Source organism: Cygnus atratus, chromosome 2 (assembly GCF_013377495.2).
Source record: "Cygnus atratus isolate AKBS03 ecotype Queensland, Australia chromosome 2, CAtr_DNAZoo_HiC_assembly, whole genome shotgun sequence".
Taxonomy (NCBI): domain Eukaryota; kingdom Metazoa; phylum Chordata; class Aves; order Anseriformes; family Anatidae; genus Cygnus; species Cygnus atratus.
This window is the reverse complement of record NC_066363.1, coordinates 124,554,255-124,571,101: the sequence shown is the minus strand read 5'-3', so window position 1 is coordinate 124,571,101 and position 16,847 is coordinate 124,554,255. Positions and strand designations below refer to the sequence as shown.

The following is a 16,847-nucleotide window of genomic DNA, read 5'->3' as shown; positions in this document are numbered from 1 at the left end:
CAGTTTACATACATAGACACCTTTATCTGAATGCGAGGTATTTTTCAGTGTGTTGTGTTGCATTGAGAGTGATCAGTGGGATGTATTTGAGTACCAGCTACATATATTTGGGCATCACCTGCTGGTATTTGAGTTTTGTACTGTAGTTCAGTAGTTTTCATTCCTACAGTAAGTTTCCTAACCACAAAGAGCATTACAGCGGGGAACTGAACACTGACTGTTAATACCAACCATCTTTTGCACATGTGGAATAGAATAATAATAGAATAAAATTGTACATAAAATCAGAGGAGAAAAGCAGGCATGTAGAGCATGTAAGAGAGCACTGGAATATATGGACAAAATACTTCGCTTTGGAGAGTAGAGGAGAAGCAGCAGTATGTCTTCATTAACTATGTATGAGCCTTTCTCTTTGTGACACATGGGCAGTATGAGTGTGTTCTTACTCACTTTTCTTTTTCCCAGTGTAAATGTGCTAGTTTGTCTTTTCTATTCTTATTTTAGACTCAGGTTGGGGAGTTCCTGGGAGACAATGATAAATTTAACAAAGAAGTCATGTATGCATATGTAGACCAACACGACTTTTCAGGAAAGGATTTTGTTTCAGCTCTGCGTATGTTTCTAGAGGGATTTCGTCTTCCAGGAGAGGCTCAAAAAATTGATCGCCTAATGGAGAAATTTGCTGCTAGATACTTAGAATGTAACCAAGGGTAAGCCATACGTTATCTTCAGAATTTCAGAAAGCTGAATAATAAGTAAAATTTGTAGTATGTTAAACTTGATGTTATTTTTCTTCTTTCTCGACTCAGGCAAACTCTTTTTGCTAGTGCAGACACTGCATATGTCTTAGCTTACTCGATCATCATGTTGACAACAGATCTTCACAGTCCACAGGTATGTTGCTATAAGAATACTTGTGTACTCTATGGATGTCTGACTTTCAGGCTTTGTGACAGTGTAGTTGTGAAAGCTTGATGTTCAATTTAACACCAGTATGCATGTAAAAAATATGGTAGCTTAAGTTTGTACACCTTTTAAATAACGGTATATAACGGTATTCTTTTTCATGGATACTCGGATTAAGTTGTCTTGGTTAGTCCTTGCCATAGGGTATTGATTCCCTACCCTGTGTTGAACACAACACTCAAAGTAGTGTTCTAGCCTACAGTCAAAGGCAGAACTTGTATAATTGCTTACCTATTGATTTTAACACAGATCTGCTCCTAATTTCAGACAGTTTGAAAAAATAATGCAGCCATATTTCAATAAATCTCACGTTTACAGTGCATAATTTTCAAACTTGTAGTAATTAGCCATCATCATTTATTTAAAAATAAATAAATAAATCTGGAAAAATTAGTGAACACTGAAATTATATTTAAAATAGCCTGGTATGTATGACAAAACAATGTAATTTTTTTTGGTAACATATGGCTAATAAATCTGCAGATCCTACTTGAATGTTTGTGAGTGTCCATGGCTGATTTTGTAGATCTGTCAGTGTAGTCTTGCATAAAAATTTCTTTCGAGAGTCAGCAGGTTCATCCTTCATGGTAACTACTCATCTGTTTGGCTGCTTTGTAGGCAGCATTTTAACTGCAATGAACATGCCTCATGTTCATATTAATAGATTCCTTCTGGGTTTCAGGTTAAGAATAAGATGACAAAAGAACAGTATATTAAAATGAACAGAGGTATCAATGACAGTAAGGATCTCCCTGAAGAATATTTGTCCGCTATCTATAATGAAATAGCTGGAAAGAAGATTTCAATGAAAGAAACAAAGGAATTAACAATACCTACAAAATCCAGTAAGCAAAGTAAGTAATTGAAGCTAATGCTGGCACTCTATCTCCTGTTTAAAATGAGAGATGAATGAAACCAGCGTGACTTGCGTAACTCAAAATTAGTCCTAACTTTTAATTCATATCCTTTTTCTTTTAACACAAGTGCATAATGCTACCTTCAAATGTGTGTTAAGTGCAGATGTTTATTTTCGCTTCCCTGTGCTACTGAATTTGCGGTTTTTAGTGCAGTGATGATACAAATACGGGTATAGCTGTTGACCGGCAACATAGAGAAGTGCATATGAGGACTTCATTAAATAGCAGTATTGTTGGTAGGCATGGTGCAAAACAAACACAGTAGTTGTACCTTCTATTTCTGGAGTAAACATTGTATTTCCCTTCAGATAAGCAGGCTTCTTCAAAAATCTTGCATTGTTTCATTTACAGGGCCCTAATTCACTACACTTTTTAAATTAATTATGTTTTCCTCTCTCAAATACCAGACAAAATTTTTGTGTTTTGCACAATGTGGAGATTCAGATGTTATTCATTCTAGTTATATGGAGACTATTAAGAGACTTGGCTTTTTCCCAGTGTAGCCAAATTCGTATGCTTTAAGCAAGTCCTGGGTTAGTCTTATGAACAGGTTGTGTTCAGGAAAGTTGCATCTGGAAAACAGTACCCATGCAATTTTCAATAATCATTCCACTAGTGTTTTTATTATAATTTTAAAGAAGCTGCTTGTATTCAGCTTCGGTTTCTCTTTGTTGATAAGATGGAGGTTCCATTACTGAAATGAAAAGGTGATAAAGTAGTTCTCTCTAAGGAAAAGTATGTCCACTTACGTTGTTTTCTGTGCTATGAAACTTCGATTCAGTGTGAATTTAGCTTAGTGTGGGTGTGATGTTTATGTTGTTAGTTGAGGTGATAGAGAAGAAATGCTTTTTGTGCAAATCTTGAAGCTTTCATTTAGGATTAAAATTTGGTTACTTTTCATACATAAGCTTGCCTTAAGTTAAATTGTGTCAGTATTCTAAAGGAAATATTTTGGTTTTGTGACAATTTCAGAAGTAAAGACAATTAAAAAAAAAAAAGCCATATTTAAGTATGGCACTTAAATGTTTAAAATTCTATTATTCCTGAAGATGAAGCTGCTAAAGATGCACAAATGTAAAGAGGAAAAAAATGTGTTTACAGGTGTCGCTAGTGAAAAACAGAGAAGACTGCTGTATAATCTGGAAATGGAACAAATGGCTAAGACAGCTAAAGCTCTTATGGAGGCAGTGAGCCATGTCCAGGCACCATTTACCAGTGCAACACACCTGGAGCATGTGAGACCCATGTTTAAGGTGAGCTACACATTTAGGTATTTAACCTAGTTTCTTCTTAATACAAAATGCTGACTGACCGGATTTCTTGAAAATACTACCAAAGGTTTGTATCTGCTGTGTGTTGATTATTTTGTAAGTTATTTAACTTGCAACAGGAAAGGATGGACTTTGAGCCTTCTATTGCAGTTTCACTTACACTGGGATTTAAGAAGTTTCTATGCTGATAGAGGAAACTTTATGGTTTATTAACGGGGGAGTTACGAAGAGTACGGTGGGGGAACAAAAGTATAAAGAGCGGTTAAGAACTTGAAATAATAGATTTTTTATTTCAGGTATAGAGATGTAGTCAAAACAATCTCAGGCTCATTGTTTGAGTCCCTCCTGCTGCTCCTAGGAGAGATTACTTCGTTACATTTTGGGGTAGCGGTTGTCAGAATAAGCTTCTTCTGGCTGATGTTGTCTGTTCCAAATGAGTATTTCAGGGAGTCTAGGGTTGTCATCTAGTTTAGGGAGAAGTAGCTAGACCTGTATCACACTTGGGTGTTGTTTTTTTTTTTAAATTCGTATAATTCTAAATACCTGTCCTCACCATTGTGTAGGTGCAAGGCTATCTGCAACCCAAATGCCTTTTTCATACCAGTGGTTACTATTCATAAAGTGCGTTCGATAGCTTACTGTGTCTGAGAATGCTATTGGGTATGATCTTTGGCATAACTAACTCATTTTGGTAAACAGACACTGGAAGAGATTGTTGTGCTTTCACCGTGTGCTCTCATTCGCTGCCCTTGTGCCAGTCGTGGTGCTCGTATGACCCCTTTGTGAACTGCTCCATGGAGTTAAATTGTCAGAAGATCACCATTACAAGAAACACATAGCTCCCTAAAATGGTGTGCTGCGAGGTCAGTTTGAGCTCTGGGCCCTGGCTACAGAGGGAATGAGCATGTAGCTGTAAGACCATTGTGAGGCAAAATTCTAAGTTCTCTATCACCATATTAATAAAAGTAGGTTAGTACTCTGTACAGAATAATGCTGCATGAAGCCCTTGTTTAAGATCTGGTTTCAGAGATCACTTAGCAGAGGTATGCTGTACGTGGTTTCTCTACTGTGTTCTTAAGGGCTGAAATTAAATAACTTGTGTACAGGCTTCTATAATACTCATAGATTTTTTTCCCCTTAAAATAGCAGCCCTGTTACTATCTAACATTCCTACCCTTTACTATCTGAAAAGTACGTTCCCCAAATCCGTATTTATTTTTTTCAAAGGAGCTAAATATGAAGCATGTGGGTAAATTAACACCCTAAACATGTTTTGTGAAGGTGATAAGAGAAGTTCTCTTGCTTTAGGATGTTCGTAAACTAACGTACTGATGACAGTGTTATATGTTGAAGTGGGAACTGTCTTCTCAAAAGTGAGAGCTATGGATGTTAAGTATATCTAATCCTGCATTGTTTATTTAGACTATTTAATTTAGTTTGCAGCAAACATTTTAAATTTATAGATATTTCCTTCACCCATTGATGCTACAGTAAAACTTACCATTATAAGTTTATTTAGAGATAGATTTGCCGAATGATTAAATCAGAACAAAAATACATAGTTTATGTAACCATCTAAGCACACCCCAGAATTGAATGCATAGTTTAGAAGATCGATTTTCACCTTTAATGACAAAAGTCTGTGATAAATAACAACCTAAATCTAGTTGTACAGCATATCATACAGACCTCTAAATAGCTCTTAACAGAGGAAAGTGTTTCAGTTTGGCAATATTTCTCATTAGTTTTGTTTTCATTAGGATTGAAAATTAAAAAAGGGACAAAAAGAAAAGAAATAAGCACTTCTGGAATGTGCATCAGGAAGTTAAGTCCTGGATCTAGGAGTTTGTCTGAATTCTTTAAGACTTTACTAGGGTTATGTTCTGATGAAGTTTTAAACAGTTTTCTGAGGTAGTGCTGTTGGAATTGCTGGCTTAAACAAAACCAAAGCTCTGTGATACATCATTTTGATTTGAAACAAAGTGTGCAATCTATTGCTACCTGCTCTGGCCATCGATTCTGTATTGCATCCCGGGTGACTTCTGGTAATTACTTCTAAATTCCTTCTTTATACCCTGGGATTTCCTCTGCATAACCACATGTAGTTATGTCAGGATCCTTTGCATCTTCTGCTTGCTTTTTCTGCATGCCTTGACCCCAAGGACAAGAGTGTGAGGACTCTCCTGCAGTAACTTTTAGCTGAGCCTAATACACTCTCAGTCCCACCTAAAGCAGGAGAAAACAGCAGCAGTGGGCTTAGAGGCAAAAAGAAGGGAGGGCTGAGGACAACAAATATAAGAGTGGTGAGATCAGAGTCATGTCCTGTCTCTTTTTATTTTTCTCTTCCTATGTTACCAGGACAAATTTGGCTTATTGAAGTACATAGACTCCTTTACAATCAAAAGTATTATACACTGTGGAATTGAACATGTCGGTGCTTGCCATAATTATTGGCTCTATTTCTATTCCTTGCTGTGTGAAGTATTCCTGTAGCACGGATAAAAGTTATCTAGGGCATACCAAAACCGCAACAGACATCTAACGAACATAATTTGGGGGGTTTTGTGGGTTGCTTGGACACAGGGAGAGTGGTTCTTTGGGGATTGTCTATCTGTATTACTTCTGGTCTTTGTCTGATGTCTCTCATAACTGTTCCCTTTGGCAAAAGGCAACTTCAAGGTTAATTATATGAGTTGAGGTCTAAAGTTAAGTTTCAGCAAAGTGTTGAAACTGTAACGTTTATTCCCTTCAAGTACTTGCAGGTGCTAATGTAACTTTCATTTTGCATGTGTTCCAGTTGGCATGGACACCTTTCCTAGCTGCATTCAGCGTGGGTCTACAAGACTGCGATGATACAGAGGTTGCATCTCTTTGTTTGGAGGGTATACGATGTGCTATCAGGATTGCCTGCATTTTCAACATTCAGGTAAAAAGAAATTTTAAATTGAGACAATACTTCATGTACTAGCGTAGTGTTAATGTGGTTCGAAGAGCCCTTGTTGCTGAAGCTTTGCATGTCAGTACCTAGAGTCTGTTCACTTCTGTGCATTCTTGCACTAGTTGATCTTTAAAGGTTCCTCCCAACTCGAATCATTCTATGATTCTGTGATACTTCAGAAGAATGTTTTAAATAAAGTAATGTTTTCTTCCTGTTTTGTTGTAAATGCTGTCATGCCCATATACTGATTTTTTTTGTTTCCCTACCGGTGGCTGCTGTTCTGTCAGAGTACTTTCTTTTTAGCTTTTTTACTAAGTGATGTTATGTAAAAGAAGTCCTTCTAGGCAGTTTCGTAAATAAAATAGCATCTCTGTGAACTGTTTGAAATACTGTTCTCAAATACAGAAAGATGTGCTAGTTTGCCATGCTTTGTAGGGATAACTGAAGACAGGAGTAAGCAGAATTCATGTTTGACATTGTATTATTTCTTGTCTACATTGAAAACATTTAAAAACAAACAAAAAAAACAACATGTAAGACTAACTTAAAGTAAAAACTGTTGAACTATGATAGCAAATGCTTCTCTTACCTCTCTTCATGCACTCTAATTCAACAAATTAGGTAATTTTTTATAACTGATGTGGTAAGGCGCATTGGGAGTTCTGATACAGCTGCTTAAAAAATCCATTTTGAGATCATGTAAAGTTTCCTTCACTTCATTTTTTCTTCTTTATTTTCCTGAACTGAACGGACTTAAAAATTTGATTAACAGAGCCTTCCCTGGAGCCTACAGCTGTTCAATGAAATCCACATTCCTCTTTTTTTTTTTTCTTTTCTAAATTGCAAACATGGATCTGGTGCAAATATCATTTTAAGCAGCTGCAAAGATTATCTCCCAGTCCTGCGGGGGTCTGCCCAGGCTGGGGAGGGCAAGGACACATTTGCTGTAAGATTCCCGTGCTCCAAGAATGTACCAGAAGCAGTTGCACCTTTCCATTGGTTTGGCACAAACTTCATTGAACTACAGGTGTTCCAAAAGCAACACTTCTCATTTGCTGAAACAGTATTTATTTATTTATTTATTTATTTTTGAATTTCAATTCAGAACTGATATTTCTTCCTGGTTTCCTATGGGAATTCTGTTTTGTTGATGCCATTTTAACAGTACTGGTTTGCTGATGATTGCAGTGCAGTACAGGACTTGGTTCCATTGCACAGGGTCCTGATGAGATGAAAGTATTTTCTGACTTCAGGTGCCAGATAACTGTGGTGGTTTGAAGGAGTCTGGCAAATTTGTACTTCTACTAACTTAAAGATTGTTACTGTTGGAAGTAGATTTTTCTCTTGTGATTGATTGGTGCTGGAAACTTCTCCGTTTCATTGAATAAACACACAGAAGTTAAGATCAGTGTCTCAGAACATTTACCATTACTTTACGTGCCTTGAGAGACGATGGAGGGAGATGGACGCTTTTAGTGTTACAAAAATTCCATAAGCACACAGTATAGTTGAAGCTATGCATGCTCACCTCTGACTACAATAAAATCTCAATTAAAAATTCTGTTTTCATTATTTATGCTTTCAATCCTAGACTGTTACGCAGTTTGGGTTTTGTCTTTAAGACATCTTGTCTGGGACAAGATGTGCATCAAAATTACATACTTAGTTTGCTTACCTTATCTGTTTTAATTTCGGTTTGATGGATGCATTGCTTAGTTTTTCTATCTTATGATGGCTTAGAAAAGGGTTCAGAGGAGAAATATATGTATGGAACAGAGCAGTAAGGTAGGACTGAAAACATTTCCCATTTTCAGAAGATACACGCTTTGTAGACTCCAAATCTTATCTGCTTGCTGGTACTCTTACCATGAAACTTCCGTTTTTGTGCTTGTACTTCTTGTGCTGTGCCTTTACCAGCATGTCCTGTGATAGTAGTTGGGGTTGAGCATGGCAGCTACGCTATGTGGCTCTGTGGGAATCCATCTCTTGTACTGTTGCCCATTGTCATGATATTAGTGTTTTCCCTATGAAACAGATGTTCTAGTTGTTTTTTTTTTTCTTTTAAAATATTTTATATTTGGTATTATTATGTGCTGAATGGTCTTTGATTTCAAAACAGTCTCAAATATCCAAACAGTTGAAATATATTTATAGTTGTCATTTGTTTCTCTGATTTACAACTGTTTACAACAAGAGAATGAATTTAGCTTTTGAGCTCAACTGTAGTCCCCTTTCTACATTTGTAATAGGTTCACATGAGACCAGAGAACTTTCCTTTGGTGTTTATATATATCCTATTCATAAAAATCAGGTGCCTGTGTGTGATACACTCACTTTTGTACCCTATGGATCGATTTCATCTGCGTAGATTATAGGTCAGTTGCTGTTCACACACCTGTGAGTCATCGCATAAGCTTCTGAGGTGCTCCAAAGTGTGTAAATTAAATCAAATACATTTTGAGTAGTTTTGTTGGATTGGAAAAACGTGCTTTTTAGATATATTATTTGGATTCCGTTGCCAAAAATTGTGAAACTTGGGAGAATCTGCTAAGGCAGCATTATGAGAGCAGATTCTGATGCAGTATAAGAATAGTAAAAGCTTAGCTAAGAAGCTATGCTTCTTCTGAAACAGCATCCTCTTGCCAAAAAAAGACCCTGAAAAATAAACCCAGAAAGTTGAGAACCTATGTGTTCTGTGCTGACACACGTTACGCTTGGTGTTCCTGAGTAGAGAGAGCCTGATTTTATCGTGCAGCTTACTACAGAAAGCAGGAGGGATTTCTGTTATGTAAAAGTATTAGAAATTAAGTTTTAAGAAGAGAAAGGTAGGTGATAATAGTTGCCAAAATTACACATTCTACTAAAAACAAGAGCTAAGAAAATACAAGGTAAATCTTTTTTTTTTCCTTTGTCCCCTCTCTTTTGTAGCTTGAAAGAGATGCGTACGTCCAAGCATTAGCAAGGTTTACGTTACTTACAGTGAGTTCTGGTATTACTGAAATGAAGCAGAAGAATATTGACACAATTAAAACTCTCATCACAGTGGCTCATACGGATGGAAACTATTTAGGAAATTCCTGGCATGAGGTACAAAAGTCACTTGTTCTTAAACTGTAAGAAAATGGGTACTGATTTTGAATGCACTTGTGTACTTGTGTAAAAATACAGTGTTTTGTAGAAAACTGTCAAGTATAAACTTTTGTACTTAGGTTATATAGAATAATGAACTCATTATGCAGCTGATTAAAGTAGAAAAATGTGTCCAGTTTAGAAATAAAATTATGAGAGACTAGTGCTGTAATATTTAAATTATTTTCCATTTTAGATGGAAGAACAGGAATATTTGTCTAACCTTGAGTACTTAGAATATATATATTTTGGCTGAGGTCAGCTGTATGAAGTTCAACAAGGCCAAGTGCCAGGTCCTGCACCTGGGGCGCAACAACCCCAAGCAGCGCTACAGGCTGGGAGATGAGTGGCTGGAAAGCTGCCTGGCCGAGAAGGGCCTGGGAGTACTGGTTGATAGGCAGCTGAATATGAGCCAGCAGTGTGCTCAGGTGGCCAAGAAGGCCAACAGCATCCTGGCTTGTATAAGAAGCAGCGTGGCCTGCAGGTCTAGGGAGGTGATTGTCCCCCTGTACTCGGCTCTGGTGAGGCCGCACCTCGAGTACTGTGTTCAGTTTTGGGCCCCTCGCTACAAGAAGGACATGGAGGTGCTCGAGAGAGTCCAGAGAAGGGCAACGAAGCTGGTGAGGGGTCTGGAGAACAAGTCTTACGAGGAGCGGCTGAGGGAGCTGGGGTTGTTTAGCCTGGAGAAGAGGAGGCTCAGGGGCGACCTTATCGCTCTCTATAGGTACCTTAAAGGAGGCTGTAGAGAGGTGGGGGTTGGTCTGTTCTCCCACGTGCCTGGTGACAGGACGAGGGGGAATGGGCTAAAGTTGCGCCAGGGGAGGTTTAGGTTGGATATTAGGAAGAACTTCTTTACTGAAAGGGTGGTTAGGCATTGGAATAGACTGCCCAGGGAAGTGGTTGAGTCGCCATCCCTGGAGGTCTTTAAAAGACGTTTAGATGTAGTCCTTAGTGATATGGTTTAGTGGAGGTCTTGTTAGTGTTAGGACAGAGGTTGGACTAGATGATCTTGGAGGTCTCTTCCAACCTAGACGATTCTGTGATTCTGTGATTTTTATATATAAATAAAGATCTGCCTTCAGGTTTTTGTTTTTTACTGTTTCAAAATACTTTTTATTGCTAAACAACTTATTTACTCTCTGGACTAGATTCTGAAGTGCATCAGTCAACTTGAGCTGGCACAGTTAATAGGAACTGGAGTAAAACCTCGTTACATCTCAGGGACAGTGCGTGGCAGGGAAGGTTCTTTTACTGGAACAAAAGATCAGGCACCCGATGAATTTGTGGGGCTGGGACTGGGTAAGTAATGCAGATACTAAGTATTTCATTTAAATGTCTTTGTGCAAGAACATACTGGCTTGTGCTTTGCTTTCATTACCGGTGACTGTGAGGTTCAGAGATGTAACTGTGAAGTAGTCTAAAATTGTCTACACTTTGAATAGTCACATTTGAAATATTTGTTTAGCTCTGTTAGGTATTATTGCTAAGATGGGAGAGTATGAAATGTAAGAAAATGATGTGTTATTTCTGTTAAAATATAGCTGACCAAGTAAGAATGTATTCCTGATAGTATGACCAGATTTAATAATACTACAAAGTCAGTGCATCGAATATTTTACCAAACAGGCAAGTTAATATGTCTAGATAAAACATCCCATTATGTGAACTTTTATGAGAAATATGCAGCATTCAAAACAGAGGGGAAATCAATTTAGTTTAAATTCTGTTTCTTCTTCTTCTGATTGTTTTGGTAGTGAGCAGGTGCCTTTTATAGGCTGGCCTGAGAGCCAAAATTTAGTCCATTAGTAAGAGTAGTAATGATCATTTTACTAGTTTCCCTGACCTTACCCCTCAACTCGTCCTCATTGTCAGGCTTTGTGTCCTCCTAATTCAGTTGTTCCTATTCTGCAGTCGGTCTTATTCTTTCCATTGTGCCCTGCCTTGGCCTGTCTTTATGCGCTCGCCTCACATTGCCAAGATTTGCTGAAGGGAAACCTTATCCCTGGAAATTATTGCATCTGCCAACATCTCATATACTGGGCTTCTCCCTGCCCTTTTAACATGCATCCTCCTGTTTAGTGCTCCCCGATGACCCATCCAGCTTTGCTATTTCCAAGTATCGGCAGTTTCTCTGTGCTGAAGTGACTGGCCTTTAAAAATTTTAAGTCCTAATAGCTCAGGAATGTAAACTGTAGTCAGGTGTCTCTAAATCATACTTGCTAGTCGTTGGTGTAGATCCAGCTCTTAAAGACCTCTTTTTTTTTTTCTTCTGTCAACTTCATTTCTAAGGAAAATAGTCTATGCCCAAATGCATAAAAATGTTTCTGCCTGAGTTGAATTTCTGGAATGCTTTTTACAGTGCACATATGGAAATTTAACCATTTTCTCTTCTTTTAATAATATCATTTTAATCTTATAGGGAAATGCCTAACTCACTGGAAGTTACTATATGCTAAATGAGTATGCTTTAACAGAGCCCCTTTCTCAATTGTTTCTAGTTTTTTCCGCTCTTCTCCACAAATCCTGCGTTGCAGATATTTGAATTTTCTTTCTGTGATGACTCTGAACTATCTTCTAGAACTACAGCTTTCTAGCAATCTTCCTGTAAAGCTGTATTCGTAGGAAGAACCTGTATATGCCCGTAGATCAGACATACATTTTACTGGAAAATAATTGTTTAATTAGAGTAAGTGAAGCTGCAGTCTGACACAGAAGCCTTGTCTTTGAAATGTGCTTACAAAATCATGCTCACGTAAGCAGCAGCATTCACTCTTTCTGCTGAACTAGAGATGTGTGTTTAAAAACAAAACAAAAAGGCTAATTTACTGCATTACTGATTCAGTCATCGCACTTGCATTATCTTTCTGCTGTAGACCTTTTCTGCTTTACTTGAGAATTCAAGGCATCACATGCATTTGTGTTGTAAAATTAAAGGAAGGAGCATCTATTCCCTTTCTTCTTTAGTAGGAAGGTCATCTTACTTGGAGTTGTAACTGGGAAATTCAGCTCTTTTTCTACTTTAATTCCTATTTGCAAAGTTGTAAGATAAAAGCTGCTGCTGTGAATAAGTTGTAGTCAAACTGTAGTTTTTAGGTAACTGGAAGTCCTCCTTGGACAATGAGAATCTGAGGAATCAGTTTGTATCGAAGCAGAATTATATGTCTGACTCTGTTTCCTTGTAAAAGATCTCAGAAATGTTGGAATAGAAATATATATATAAAAAGGAATCTGCTGTCTGTGGCACCTTTACAGCATTGATCATAAATCCTACAGTAAGAATGAATTTTCATGTAAACTGGCAGTACTGGTTCGGATTATCCGACTGCTTGGAAATACCCCTTCCAACCTCACACAGAGGAATGTGTTTCTTAGCTGACACATTACTGATATTCAAACTAATTGATCCTGGCAGCCTGTGTGCTTAAAAGAAACGTTTTGATCAAATCCGACAGTATTACAAGTTGCTGAAAGACTAGCGTAAGGTTATATATATATACGTACAGAATCTTTATATATATATGTACAGAAAAGGCTAGTTCATAAAGCCCTGGAAAAATTCTTCAGATGGGCCAATTTATCTAGATTTGACAGCCACTCATTTCAAGCCTCCTCCAGCTGCGGAGCACAGCAAGACTAAATGGCAGACTTTTGGGAGGCAGTCTGAAACAGAAGAACTTTCCTGTCCCTGCAAAGCTGAGAATAGAATCGCTGGCCTCCTTTGAGCCTTCTGTTCTCCCCTATCTTTCTGATAGGCTGCTTAAGAGAAAAAACTTGTGTGCGGCATAGGTAGAATTACCCAGAATGATTGCAAGATTACTCTCTTTTGGGGGGAGATACAAGCTTAGATGTTACCAGAAATTTCAGAAACTTGCTCATTGTGAAGTTAGCATTTTAACATGAGGTTTTCCAGGTGTGGTTTACAGTTTCTAGCTTCCAAAACAGATATTTCTGTTTTTATTTGCAGTTTTTTTCCTCGCTGTTGTTAGGTGATAATACTGCTGTACTTGAGGCATACCTTTAAGATGAGTTTTGGTGGGAGCTGCACTCTCCTTCTCCTTCATTCATAATGATTGATTAAAAAGAGAACCTATCAGGATGGATTTACTCACTTGCTGCTGATTAAGTGTGAAAAGTTCACTTTTGTGCAGTGTTCCCTATCATATGATGTGGTTTTTTTTCCAGTAGCAGAATTACCAAAGATCCATTTAAAGATGGAGAGAAAAAGGTGGTCCCTGTGCTTTTGAATTTTTTTCCTCTTGTATCTATTCATATAATAGTTCCAAATGTGGACAATTTTGTGGGACTAACAAACTTTTACATGGATAGAGAATCTAGAGAATTAGAACTTAAAAGTATGCAGCAGTTCACTGAGATGCTCATCCATGCATGGGAAATTAATAGTCTACTTTTCTTACTCTTAATTTAAAATATATTTAAAGACACTGCAGTGACATGACTTCTCTTCCTCTTTCTTCTCTGCCCTTTCTGTGTTATGTCTCATCCATTTTCAAATTTTGTTTGCTGTAGTTGGTGGAAACGTGGATTGGAAGCAAATAGCAAGTATTCAGGAATCCATTGGTGAAACTAGCTCCCAGAGTGTTGTTGTTGCTGTAGACAGGTACGGTGTTGAATTTGCTTTTTCCACCTTTTTTTTTTTTAACAATATTGGAATACCATGCAATAATAATAGGAAATTATTAGTTTACCATTATTTGCAAAACACTACATAAATATAACCATATAAAAGTGCTTTGAGGTTTTGTCCGTTTTTTTTTTTTTTTATGGTGCAGAAGTTTTTTGCAAGAAGGAGCAGAAAGATGAGGCAAGAAGCATTTTACTGTTATAAAATTATTACAGGAAAGCTGCAGAATGAAGACTGTTGTACCGTCTGGTGAATCTCGATTTGTTATATATAGTAACATAGAGCAAATCTCATTTTACCTTTGTATAGGGAGCATCATTGACAGACCGCTTTTCTCCTAAATGTAGTTACTGACTTCTTGCTTTCCTCCAGGATATGTAGATGATGTCTGAAATTACCATATTATTATTCTAGTCTTCCTTTCTATGAATCATATTTATGCTAACTGAATTTGATAAGGCATAATACATATCATAAAAATTCCCTGTTTATAGCTGACGGAACTGATCTGACTGGGGTGTTAATGGATCTTGCTATCTCAACATATAAGAAATCAGAAAGTATCATTTTCTAAATGGGTGTCAAAATTGACAATCACAGTACAAAGTGGTACGTTCTGAAGGTTTACAAGCTTTCTGTGTTTGAGTATAGGCAGCAAGATCAGTGTCAGTTTAATGAAAGTTGCCTTGTGAAATCGTATCAAGCTACTTGGAGGCGTAATGTCAAACACATAATAGCTCTTTAGGGTTGCAGTGTTTCTCAGCACTTCATGATGGGACGTATTTCAAGTATCTATTTGTCATGGCAAGTAGGAATTGTGTACTCTGGAAAAGTTTGACTTCTCTGGAGCAGGGCTGCATAGTTTATATTGCTGCTGATGTTAGTCATCTGTCACTGTCAGTGGGCAGATAGTATTAGAAATAATGCTAACCCCCCCAGTCTCAGTGCATGCATGGAGTTATTTTTAAATATTGGAAGTAACTGAAATATTTCTACTTTTATTTTCACGGTTCAGTCTCTTTCCACAGTTACTATTTTTGAATAAATAAAATTAGTTGGGATATAAAGTCTTGCATACATGTTTAATAGATGTTTTTAAAGACATTGTAATAATGTCTTAAACTTTACTTTACAGAATATTTACAGGATCTACAAGGTTGGATGGAAATGCTATTGGTAGGTTTTATCTTTTTTTTTCCCCTGTAAACTACAAAATAGCTTTGTGATAAATCTTGGAAAAATATTATATTAATATCTGTGGTCATTTAACAGTGGATTTCGTTCGCTGGCTTTGTGCCGTGTCTATGGATGAACTGCTGTCTGCTACTCACCCTCGAATGTTTAGCCTGCAAAAGATAGTAGAGATTTCTTACTACAACATGGGTCGGATAAGGCTACAATGGTCTAGAATTTGGGAAGTTATTGGAGATCATTTTAATAAGGTATCTCTGTTAATTATACTACTTGAAGTATTGAAAAAAATAAATTCTATTTAAAGATTTGATGGAAAAGCATGTTCGTATCTGAATTATACCGATTTTTCTGTCCTTCTCTATAAGTAGTTTAAAAAAATAAATTGTAAAGCTGGAAAGACCTGTGAGAAGGCAGAGGTACACAGTATAATAAATGCAAAAGCAGGAGTATGCATTAAAGTTATTTATCATGATCTGAGTCTAGAACTGGTTTCCTTTAATTCTTTGTTCTATATGTTTGAGTGTTTTATGTAGCTTGGGATAAGGGGCTGTTTTCTGTTCAAGTCTAAATTGACTCCTTACAAGGTGAATGCTTGATAGGCATTTTTAATCAGCATGTTGAAGTCTTCGTAGACAGCTTGTTTATTTTGAGAAAGTTGTAATGCTAGTATACAAAATGTAGAAAATGGTTGGAATTGATATGGGATTACTGAATTGCATTAATAGCATGGTTTATGGAATTGGCTACTGTTTAATTTTCCAGTACTGCTCAGTTTTCTATTACCAAATGTAAAGACAGCTTGGGCTGAATCCATAAGAATTCTGATGCAAACTTACTGTGCATTTCTACCCGGTGTTGTCAGGTTGGCTGCAATCCCAATGAAGATGTAGCTATTTTTGCAGTAGACTCATTAAGGCAGTTATCAATGAAGTTCTTAGAAAAAGGAGAACTTGCTAATTTCCGATTCCAGAAGGACTTCTTAAGACCATTTGAACATATAATGAAGAGAAACAGGTAATAACATTCAATTAACTCAATCACTTGGGATCATAAGCACCAACTTTTGCAATTAATATCTTAAATTGCTTTTGTAAAATCAGTTGCTGGAGAATTATGCTATTTCTAATTGATTAGGTAATTTAGTTTAAACGATTACTATTTATTATCATCTTAATTCAGGTCTCCTACTATTCGAGACATGGTTGTACGGTGTATTGCACAGATGGTAAATTCCCAAGCTGCTAACATTCGTTCTGGTTGGAAGAACATTTTTTCAGTATTTCATTTGGCTGCCTCAGATCAGGATGAAAGTATAGTGGAGCTTGCATTCCAGACTACAGGACACATTGTCAGTAAGTACTGATGATGTTCAAGCATCATGAAAGCGTTTGTGACTCTGGAGGCTGAGAAGCTTTGTTTTTCTGTTGGCTCTACAGCCTGCATAGTAAAGCTCACTTCATACTTTAAAAGCAATATTTTATACTTGCCAAATGATCATCTGGGAAACTACTTCTGGAAATAATTCTGTAATAATAATTCTCTGTAATAGCTGTCTGTAATAATTCACTAATTCATCTGTCTTCCCTTACCCCTTAAAAAAAAATTTGATTGTTTATAGTCTTCTATAGTAAAATCAGTCAAGCCTTAGATTATTTTCTTGTGTACATTTTCATTTTAGTGAAGCAATTCTTTTTTTTTTCTCCAGGAAAAAAAAACAGTCATTTTACTATTATGTTGTTTGCTTATCTTTTTCCTTGTTTCTGAATTGTGCTCGTTTATGGTCCTATTTA

The 16,847-nt window shown here is 37.0% G+C and overlaps 1 protein-coding gene across 1 annotated transcript in view; it reads left to right on the top strand.

The window, feature by feature from the left end:
• The window catches only part of ARFGEF1 (ADP ribosylation factor guanine nucleotide exchange factor 1), a 91,355-nt gene that overhangs the window by 59,541 nt on the left and 14,967 nt on the right, over window positions 1-16,847 (top strand). The window contains exons 16-27 of the mRNA XM_035563033.2: window positions 505-710; window positions 810-894; window positions 1,649-1,820; window positions 2,985-3,136; window positions 5,952-6,080; window positions 9,021-9,179; window positions 10,370-10,520; window positions 13,749-13,839; window positions 14,999-15,039; window positions 15,136-15,305; window positions 15,920-16,071; window positions 16,237-16,409. Coding sequence (XP_035418926.1) covers window positions 505-710; window positions 810-894; window positions 1,649-1,820; window positions 2,985-3,136; window positions 5,952-6,080; window positions 9,021-9,179; window positions 10,370-10,520; window positions 13,749-13,839; window positions 14,999-15,039; window positions 15,136-15,305; window positions 15,920-16,071; window positions 16,237-16,409 — 1,681 coding nt within the window. The remainder of the gene's footprint in view (window positions 1-504; window positions 711-809; window positions 895-1,648; window positions 1,821-2,984; window positions 3,137-5,951; window positions 6,081-9,020; window positions 9,180-10,369; window positions 10,521-13,748; window positions 13,840-14,998; window positions 15,040-15,135; window positions 15,306-15,919; window positions 16,072-16,236; window positions 16,410-16,847) is intronic.